Raw genomic sequence first — 10,993 nt, forward strand, 5'->3', positions numbered from 1 at the left:
GTGCACGTGCATACACATACATGAATACACACATGCATGCACACACATGCACATTCACATCCCCAGCTGCCCTGGAATCCTACCTACCTAAGGGAATGCGGATTGGTCAAGTTAAAGCAAATAATCTTAGAAAAAAATGTGATGCATACATAGCTTAAATATTTTAACTTAAAACACATCTGTGTGCGTTTCAGTTTCCACATCTTTTGATAGAACCTTTTTCCCCATTAAGTGAGGATTTCCAAGAGCCAGTGAGGCTTGTCTTGAACAGAAGTCTGATGCTCAGAGAGCATCTATGGTTCTTGCATAAACTACACTCTTCAGGAATCATCTGTCATGTTCAGCTCAGGAGTCTTTATATGGAGAGTGTGCTCAGCACCTGGGCAGCCACCTGTGTGCAGACTTGGCCTGGACTCTCAAAGCTTTGTTGTAAAGCTTTTATAGTTCTTCCATCACACCTAACTCGTTAGCAGTAATGTTTGGCAGTCCCCTTTTCCCCCTTATCTCATCTTTCCAAAGGATTCAACTTAGTTTTTATGGAAAACTCTCTTCTTCACTTTCATTTGCTTATGTACTATTTCACTAGATTTTATAATCTAATAAGACATGGTACTTGCATAAACAACTTTGGAAGAAAACTGATACTAAGAGCATAAAAGCTGAAGGGTTTCAAATGGACATGCATAGAGTTACCTACCAGCATCATAATCCACTGGACTTTTGTCTCTAAGTTATGCAAAGAGGATGGAGGTGGTACTGATTCAGCTGTTTTCCTCATCTCTAAAAAGTTCAAGATAAAATTTTTGACACAGTTCCCCAAATTTCTAGAATCTGATGGTCTGTATTTTTTCACTTAACATGACCTCTGACTTCATCTTCTTTTTCTACATTTACCTTTTGTTAAAACTCATGTATTTTCTTTCTATGTTCCTTATACCTTGAGAGACATTCAGTGCTTCACTGGAATGACAGTGTGATTGAGCTTAGTGGATCTTTGCTTTTGCTGTTTTAAGCAGGTTATGGTCCATGTGTTATAAGATTTAGGTTCTAAAATGAGCGTATGATGAAAAAATCCTTTAGTGAAAAGGACCCTTGGACATCCCTTGATAAGACTCTAGTTGAGTCCAACATCGATCTCCAGAGGTCTGAAGCATTGATCTTCCCAGAAGCTTGGGACAGACCCCTAAGTTGGGAGCTGGATGAAGCACTTTGGCATGTCTTCAGGGAAAGTGAAGTGAAAGTGAAGTCGCTCAGTCGTGTCCGACTCTTTGCGACCCTGTGGACTGTAGCCCACCAGGCTCCTCCGTCCATGGGATTCTCCAGGCAAGAGTGCTGGAGTGGGTTGCCATTTCCTTCTCCAGGGGATCTTCCTGACCCAGGGATTGAGCCCAGGTCTCCCACATTGCGGGCAGACACTTTAACCTCTGAGCCACCAGGGAAGAAGTACCCGACAAGTCATAGGTGTGGTTCAAACCAGAGTGGTGCTGGGTGGGGAGGGGTGGGGTGGTCACACTCTGAGAAGAGTCCTGGGAACAGAGGTTCATGCCCCTCCCCTCAGGCATCTTATACTACACTGCGTCTGACTTTAGCTATGTATGTGTCTCTCCCTATTAGCTCACTCCATGTCCTGACAAGAGAGAACACACACTCCTTCCAGTCTCTCTCCCATATTCACTTAGGACACGCTCAGCAGCTGTGAGTTAAAATGGAAATGGAGAAGTTGAAAAATCTGTGCCTTTGGACGTTCATGGCCGGTTCTCCGTGTTCACCAGAAGTCCTTCACATATGTAGTTCCTATTTTATTACCAACTGTACACTCTTAATAAAGGACACAATGTTTTTATTTACTGTTAATAAACCAATATGTCCTATGAATAAGCTAATAAAGGTAGTCTTCAAAATAGAACTGCACATAGCACCTGTTTTAGTCTTTTCCTTGGGAGACTGTCAAGGCATGGCTGTTATTTTGGGTGATTTTTATCCATCTCTGACTAATCTTTATTTGAGTTCCCTGAACTGAAGTATTTTTTAGTTCTGACAAATTTGGTGTGTAACATTTGACACCTTTGAAAGTGTGACCCCTGCAGACACCAGTTTGTTTTTAATGCGACAGTGTTGCATCGTGATTTAAGGTTCTGAGCAAGGACTTGGGTGGGACTATCTGGTTTTAAATTTCAGCTCTCCCCCTTACCAAACATAGGACCTCAGGCTATTTAATCTCCATGCACCCCAATTTCCTCACCTAGAAACGGCACGTTAATAGTATCTCTTGCGTGGACTTATTGTGAAGATTAAGTGAATTCACCTATCTAAGGTGCTGGAATCACTGCTTGTGTGCCACGAGTGCTCAGCTGGCTGCTGGTACTAACGCCGACCTCGCTGTGTGCCTGAGAGTGGCTTCCGCAGCAGGGGCCGCGTTGTGAGCTGCCAGTGCCTGGGTGTGACGCTCTCGTGACACGTAGTGTTCTGGTCTTTCACCGTCTCCCTCCTCTCCCGTGCAGGTGGCCCCGGCCATTAAGGAGCGGATGATGAAGAAGGGGAGCCTCATGCTGGGCTACCAGCCCCACCGGGGGAAGGTCAACTTCTTCCGGCAGGTGGTGATCAGCCCTCAAGTCAGCCGGGAGGACATGGACTTCCTGCTGGATGAGATAGACCTCCTGGGGAGGGACATGTAGCTGTGGCTTTGGGTCCCCCAGACGCACGGGTCCTGCCCTGAGGGTAAGGGTCCAGGGCATCTGGGGACACACAGACTGCAGCCCTTCTGGGGCGAGTAGGACACATGCCCCATCCTTGCCCAGCAACACCGAAATACTAAGCAAGTAGTGTGAAGTACTCTCTAGTTGCCAGGGGGCTACTGCTGCAGTAAAGGAGGTAGTGAGAGGTGGGTCTTCTCTCGGACGACCCCTGGGACAGAACCCCAAAGAGTTCAATACCACGTGGGCTCTGGGCTCATTGCTCTTGAAAAAGCCACTGAATTAGCGGGTGGAAGAGAGGTTTACGATGGGTGACCCAGAGACCAGCAGCCCAGGAATCCTGTTAGAAATGCCTGGCTTCAGCCTTACCCCAGACCCACTGGATCAGAAACCCTGGCGGGTGGGGGAAGCTGCGTGCTCTGAACTTCACGGAGCCTTCCAGGTGCTTCTTAGGCAAGGTAAAATCTGAGAGCCAGCAGTTTAACGCAACTTTGAATTAACTGACTACTACTCACTCTGATGTGTTTGCCCGCAAGGGATATCTGATACTTTGGTGGCTGTGAAAATGCAGCTGCGGCCTCTTAGTACTAATGTTTAGGGGCATCAGAAGTATAGCAAAGCTGCTTTTAAAAGAGAAACTATAATATATAGAAGATGTTTACTTTATGAAAAGGTATCTTTTATGCAGGCTAAATGTTTATTCTCAAAAGTTCAAATTAACCACTGTCTATTATAAAGTATCTGAATTAGAGCTAAGGATAAAAGACACAGACTTTTGTAGTGTAGCCTTTTAATCAAAGCAACGTCCCTAATTCATTTCCCAAAGTCGTTCATGTCATTAATTGGGAGTACATGTTAGGTATACATGTCTCTAATTAGATGCCTCTTAGCTTGAGGGGCCCCTTTCTTATCTTGCTCTCTGCTTGTAGGAAATAACAAGAATGAAGTCCAGGGTTATACGACATTCCCTTTCTCAAGCTTTAAAATGGCAGTGTAGACTATTAAAGGGTTTATATTGGGCAGAGAATCAGGGAATTAGAGGTCTTTTGGGGCACACACCTCCGCCATTTATCTTGGGAGTGGCTAATTGTAATTCTGTCTCTAATCCTGGTCCTAGATCTTTAGCAGAATTTCCTTTGACTAAGAAATAAACAGAATTCAGAGGTGTGGGAGCAGAGGTCAACAAGGTACAATGATGACTCTCATTAGAGCTCCCCTCTGGAAGGCAAGTGATGGAGAGTTCTCAGGCAGCAGACGGGAGCAGAGGCCAACAAGGCACAGTTACACCTCTGGTTAGAGCTCAGCTTTGGAAGGCTTGTGACTGAGTGTTCAGACATTAGACTTAGCATGTTCAGTACCCATCTCGTATGCTGTCACTAACCTGCGCCATTTAAATTTTGAAGAGTTAAAAAAGCAGATATGTACTATTTCCTTGTATTCTATATTTTCATTTTAGAGTGTGTGGTTTCTCAGTATCTCTATCGGTCAAAGAATATTTTAAACTTTCTCTGAACTACTTTAATCTGTGGTATGTGTATTGCATCTCTTGTTGCCTTTTTGTTTAAACATCTCCCTAAAATGTTCTGAAACTGATGTTTGCAATAATTTGTGTCTAATGAAATAAAAAAGCAGTGTGAGCACACAGTGTGTTGGGCTTTTCTTTTCCTGTCTTTCCCTCTTCACTGGATTGTACCAATACATGTTATTTATTTATTTTGTAAGCAATAGATAATCGTTTTAATTTTTTAGGTGTTAAAATCTTTTAAAACCTTTTTATTTTATATTGGAGTATAGTTGATTTACAGTGTTGTTTGTGATAAGTTGATTGATTCAGCAGCTTGATTCAGTTATATATATATATAACAGTGTTGAGCACAGTTGATTATCTGTTTTATATATATATGTACACACACATATACACACATACATATATATATGTATATTACTGTGTATATGTTAATCTCAAACTCCTATTTTATGCTCCCCCCACCTTTCCCCTTTGGTAACCTTAAGTTTGTTTTCTATATAAGTCTGTGAGTCTGTTTCTCTTTTGTAAATTAGTTTATTTGGTGCCAGTACATTTTAGAAGTGAATTGGGCTCTGTTGGTGTTTTAGTTAAATAATTGAGATAATTATTGAGATAATAATTGAGGTTGGAAGTGGTCTGTTTTTTAGTTAACATCTTACATGAAGTAGAGAAACCAGTTATAACCAGTGTGGATTTCCCTCTCGTTCAGTCTGTCTTCATCTGGGCAGGCCACGGGAGACCCCACAGCCCCAGGTTCAACTCCTGTCAGGCCTTCTTTTGTGAGGACACAGTTTCTTGCTCAATGGGGAAGAATAATGTTACCAGGTACTTCAAACATCCCACTTCTTTCTCCTTAAAATGTACAGACATACCATCCTCCAATCAGATATTTGACTGAATAATTGAGAAACATTTTTTTATAAAAGTGAAAGTGAAAGTCACTCAGTCGTGTGTGACTCTTTGTGACCCCCATGGTCTGTACAATCCATGGAATTCTCTAGGTCAGAATACTAGACTAGGAAGCCATTCCCTTCTGTGGCAGATCTTCCTGACCCAGGAATGGAACCAGGGTACAATGGAATCCTGCGTTGTAGGTGGATTTTTTTACCAGCTGAGCTACCAGGGAAGCCCTTTTGATAAAAGGTTAATTGTAATTCATTCGACCTTTAAACATATTGCTAGTGGGCCTACTGTCCCAGGCCATTATCTAGGTGTGGGGGGATGCACAGTGAGTGAAGCAGACAAAAGTCCCTGCTCATCTGAAGAGCAGATAGTCAACAAGCCAACCTGTAACAAGGCAGGTGGTTGTTGCTGTTCAGTCACTAAGTGGTGTCCGACTCTGTGACCCCATGGACTATAGCATGTCAGGCTTCCCTGTCCTTCACCATCTCCTGGAGCTTGCTGAGACTCATGTCCATTGAGTCGGTGATGCCATCCAACCACTTCATCCTCTGTCATCTCCTTCTCTTCCTGCCCTCAATCTTTTCCAGCATCAGGGTCTTTTCCAGTGAGTCAGCTCTTTGCATCAGGTGGCCAGAGTTATTGAAGCTTCAGCTTCTGCATTCATCCTTCCAATAAATATTTAAGATTGATTTCCTTTAGAATTGACTGGTTTGATCTCCTTGCTGTCCAAGGGACTCAAGAGTCTTCTCCAGCACCACAGTTTTGAAAGCTCAACTCTTTGGTACTCAGCCTTCTCTATGGTCCAACTCTCACATCCATACATGACTACTGGAAAAAACATAGCTTTGACTATAGAGATCTTTGTCAGCAAAGTGATGTCTGCTTTTTAATACAAGGCAGGTGGCAATGTGTATTTTTAAGAAAAAGAGTGAGGGGCTGGAGTGTGGTGTCACTGAGGATGGACTTGGCTGCTGGAGGAAGTCGGTTAGGCAAAGCCTCTTTGACGAGGGAACCTCTGCACAGAGGTCAGGGAAGAGCCCTGTGGCTATCTGGGGACAGGGTGTTCCAGGTGGAGGGCTCGGTCAGCTGAAGGCTGAGGAGCCATACTTGGGGTCCATCCAAGGACCAGTGTGAAGGCAGTGTGGCTGGAGTGGAGGAAACAATGGGGTGAGTGGTAGTCAAGATGGGGCAAAGGAGTCAGGGACACCTCTGGGAGTCAGGGTCTTGGGCTGTATAGGTGGGACTCAGACAGATACAAATGGGAACATCGGAGCAGGGTATTGACGTGAGTCAGCTTCTATTTTCAGAGGATCACTCTGACTACTGTTTGGAGAACAGGGTGTGTGTGGGGAAGGGTGGGCTCAGGGAGTTCAAATAGGGGGCAACTGCAATAGTGCAAGAAAGAAACCATGGTCCTTTATGCTAGAGGAGTAGTGAGGGAAGGGGTGGAAAGGGCTGTAATCCTGGAGGAGTTGGAAGGTGGAGTCCGTAGGTTTGCCTAGTGGAGTTGAGTATTTTTTAAAAGGGGGGTGAAATTGAGGATAGTTTCACTTATGTTTGGCATGGACAACTTTAAGAAAGGACTTGCCAGCTCCTGGCATGAGGGCTGTAAGAAGAGAACCTCTGCCTGGTTTTAGTCACATACAATATGAGCTGTCTGTACGTCAGCCAACCAGATACATACAAGAAATTACAAGTCTCAGCTTCCAGGGGACATGAGACTGAACAGGGAAGCACTGGACACCAAGACCCTTAAAATAAATGCCTGCGGGGTGGGGGGAGTATGTGGAGTGCCATGGCCAAAAGGAGAAAAAATGATACAGGTTTTCTGTTTCTTTAATCTATTAGTCCTGCAGGTGTGATGTTTCTCATGGCAAACTCCACAAGTTTGAGCCTCCTCTAATGCAGAAGACCAAGGATGGTGGCAATCGCTAACATTTATGAGTCCATACTGCATGCCAGCTAGTGCGTTTACATGGTCTTATTCACATTTCACAAAACTCTAACAAGGTGGGAGACTTATCCTCATTTTTCATTTGAGGAAACTGGCATTCAAACTGTGTAAGAAATTTCTCCAAGATTATCAGACTACTGAGTGGTAGACCCCGGAGTCAAGCCTAAGTCCACCTCTCCCCAGATCCCAGGCTGTAAACATCCTCACTTTGCTGCTGAAAATGTATGGACAGAAGAGGGTCACCCTGGACTAATGTTGCCACCTGACTGTGCCTGATGTCCCACAGTCATCAGGCAAACAAAGCATCGAGAACCAGGCTCTCATTATTGCCTTCTGATGCTGAAGCTGAAACTCCAGTACACTGGCCACCTGATGTGAAGAGCTGACTCATTGGAAAAGACCCTGATGCTGGGAGGGGTTAAGGGCAGGAGGAGAAGGGGATGACAGAGGATGAGATGGCTGGATGGCATCACCGACTCAATGGACATGGGTTTGGGTGGATTCCGGGAGTTGGTGATGGACAGGGAGGCCTGGCGTGCTGCAGTCCATGGGGTCGCAAAGAGTCGGACACGACTGAGCGACTCAACTGAACTGAAGAGGCAATAATTATACTGTCATGTTCCGTTTTTCAAACCAGAAGATAGGAATTTTCCTGTCTGGTTTTGCCACTGAAGTTAGAGGATAACAGTCTAGAGGTCCTTTTTATTTGAAACGGTAATTTTTTTTACAGGGCAGTGGTGGGAGAAGGCAGTGGCAGCCCACTCCAGTACTCTTGCCTGGAAAACTCCATGGACAGAGGAGCCTGGTAGGCTGCAGTCCATGGGGTCGCTAGGAGTCAGACACGACTGAGCGATTTCACTTTCACATTTCACTTTCATGCATTGGAGAAGGAAATGGCAACCCACTCCAGTGTTCTTGCCTGGAGAATCCCAGGGACGGGGGAGCCTGGTGGGCTACCGTCTATTGGGTCTCACAGAGTCGGACACAACTGAAGCGACTTAGCAGCAGCAGCAGCGGAGGTGAGAATATTTTGAGTATTTGGCTGTTGCTTTCTTCCTAGACCTTTGTGAGTTCCACGTCTATGTGCGCACATGCTTGCTTGACAACATCACTCAGTGGTCTCACCCAAATTCAAAACTGACTCAAGGTTTTCTGTCCCCAGCCCCACATCCCTCCTCAAACACGTTCCTTTGTCTGTGTTTCCATCTCAGTGAATGACATCGTTGTCTATCTAGTTTGTCAAACCAACGTTTACAGATGACAGCTTGTATCTCTGTCTCTGCCTTTCCCCCACCGTCTAGCCTATCAGCAGACCTTGTGGATTCACCTGCACAACCTGTCTCCAGCCCATCCGCTTATCCCAGCTCCATTGTCGTGGCCAGATTCCAAGGTCCTCTTGCCTCTCCTCTGGACTACAGTTGTAGCCTGCTTACTGCATCTACGCATTGATTCTGGACTTTGTCCCATCTGCTCACCAAACTACAACCAGATTAAAACACAGACTGGTCCTATCTCTCACTTTGTTTGTTATTAGGATTGACAACTACAAACTCTGCAGAAGACCTTTAGGAAAGCTATTGGTCAAGGAAAGCTAATTAAAAATTTATTAGCCTGACTGAGTAGGGGCCAACACTGCCCTGAGTGAGCCTCAGTGGGATCTCGGAATCAGGGGCTGGGGACGCCTGTTTACAGCTTCACGTGTGTGCACTCAGGTGGCTTAAGGTGGGTCTTTCAAGGCAAACTGGTTGGGACATAGTCCATCATGTAACAGTGTGGGGTTGGTAGGCACAGCAAGGGGAACATCTTGGCACAGGTCTCTATACATAAACTGTTTTGTGTGATAAGCAGGCTGAGCCCTCTTATCCTGATGGAAAAGATGAGTCAGGTGTTTGGATAAGTGGGTTGGCAGGAATTTCCTGAAGCAAACAGTAAAGTCACTCACTGATTTACAACATGAACTTTCTGAGCGAAAGTCTTCTGGGACAAAACTAAATCATGTTGATGTAGGTGACTGCAGTCCTGATAGTTAAGCTATACGAAGGCAAGTGGTTTTAATTCCCAGGATAAAGACCAAATTCTGGAAGTGGCTGCCAAGGCGCTGAATCCTTCCAGTCCCGTAGAGGCTCTGCTGCACTGTGTCTGCCCTGATGGGAGCCGGAAGCTGGGCTGTTTTCAGATCCCACCACTCCTCTTTATACCAGCTGTTGAAAATCTTGGGATGTGGTCCTGCCTCTTTCTGCAAAGCTGCCCACCCCCCAGTGAAATTTCTGCCTACAGTTCAGATCTCAGCTCGATTCTTTGTTTCTTAGGGATGTTCTCTGCTTGCCTTCTACCCACCCAAAAGGGGGTCTGCCCCAATATAAGCTGTCTATACTTTTCTCAAAATACATGTATCACTATTTGTAATTATCTATCTCTCTGCATTAGAAAATTGAACTGTAATATCCTGGGCTTAGCACGTAGTAGTTAATAATCATGGCAGGAGGATTGGCCGGTAGGCACGCTAGTTTGCCTTTGGATATAACTTCTTTATTTGGGGAACTCCTGGATACATACATATAACATAACTAATTCATGTCTTAGAGAAAGCTCTTAAGTCACCTTCTTAAAGCACGTGCTACAAACTGAAATGTCACTTGTTCTGGTTAGTATGTGTGCTCCTGCAGGAAAAGAGAACAGTTCCCCCTGCAAATTAATGTAGATTGGCTTATCTGAGGAAACTTTTCTATGTTCTTATTTTCCATTACGGTTTATCACAGATATTGAATACAGTTCCTTGTGCTCTTTAGTAGGCCCTTGTTTACCCATCCTGTATATAAAGGCTTACACCTGCTAACCCCAGCCTCCCCATCCAGCCCTCGCCCATGGCAACCAGGAGTCTGCTCTCCACATCCATGAGGCTGTTTCTGCTTTGTAGATAGGCTCATTTGTGTCATGTTTGAGGTTCCATGTGTAAGTGGTATCATATGTTAATTGTCTTTCTCTTTCTGACTTAATTTACTTAGTATGATCATTTCTAGGTCCATCTACGTTGCTGCAAATGGCATTATTTTGCTCTTTTTTATGGCTGAGTAATATTCCACTGTATATATGTACCATATCCTCTTCAGCCATTCACTTGTTGAATGGACATTTAGGTTGCTTTCATGTCTTGGCTATTGAAAATAGTGCTGCTGTGAACATGTATCTTTTTGAATTATAGTCTTACCAGGATATATGCCCAGGAGTGGGATTGTTGGATGATATGGAAACTATTTTTAGTTTTTTGAGGAACCTCCAAATTGTTCTCAACAGTGGTCCAATTTACATTCCCAACAACAGTGTAGGAGGGCTCCCATTTCTCCACACCCTCTCCAGCATGTGTTACTTGTAGAGGTTTTAATGATGGGCATTCTGACTGGTGTGAGGTGGTACCTCAGTGTAGTTTTGATGTGCATTTCTGGAACAATTAGTGATGTTGAGCATCTTTTTCATGTGTCTATTGGCCACCTGTATGTCCCCTTTGGAGAAATGTCTATTTAGGTCTTCTGCCCATTTTCCAATTGGGTTTTTTGTTTTATTGTTGAGTTATATAAGCTGTTTGTATATTTTGGAAATTAAGCTCCTGTCAGTCACATTGTTTGCAAATATTTTCTCCTGTTCCATAGGTTGGGTTTTTGTTTATGGTTTCCTTTGCTTTGCAAAAGCTTCTAAGTTGGATTAGGTCCTATTTGTTTATTTTTGTTTTAATTTTCTATTGCCTTGAGAGACTGACCTAAGAAAACATTGGTATAACTTCTGTCAGAGAATGTTTCACCTATGATCTCTTCTAGTTTTATGGTGTCATGCTTTAGGCTTCAGTTGTTAGGCCGTTTTGAGTTTATTTTTGTGTATGATGTGCTCTAACTTCATTGATTTACATGCAGCTGTACAGCT

General features: G+C 44.2%; 1 protein-coding gene across 4 annotated transcripts in view; it reads left to right on the forward strand.

Moving 5' to 3' along the window:
- GADL1 (glutamate decarboxylase like 1) overlaps positions 1 to 4,337 on the forward strand; it is a 190,594-nt gene extending 186,257 nt beyond the window's left edge. For all 4 annotated transcript variants that reach the window (XM_040246326.1, XM_040246327.1, XM_040246329.1 and 1 more), the window contains exon 15: positions 2,502 to 4,337. In XM_040246326.1, coding sequence (XP_040102260.1) covers positions 2,502 to 2,675 — 174 coding nt within the window. In that variant the 3' untranslated portion in view covers positions 2,676 to 4,337. The remainder of the gene's footprint in view (positions 1 to 2,501) is intronic.
- The last annotated feature ends 6,656 nt before the right edge of the window (positions 4,338 to 10,993 follow it).

This window comes from Oryx dammah, unplaced genomic scaffold, assembly GCF_014754425.2.
Source record: "Oryx dammah isolate SB20612 unplaced genomic scaffold, SCBI_Odam_1.1 HiC_scaffold_9, whole genome shotgun sequence".
Taxonomy (NCBI): Eukaryota; Metazoa; Chordata; class Mammalia; order Artiodactyla; family Bovidae; genus Oryx; species Oryx dammah.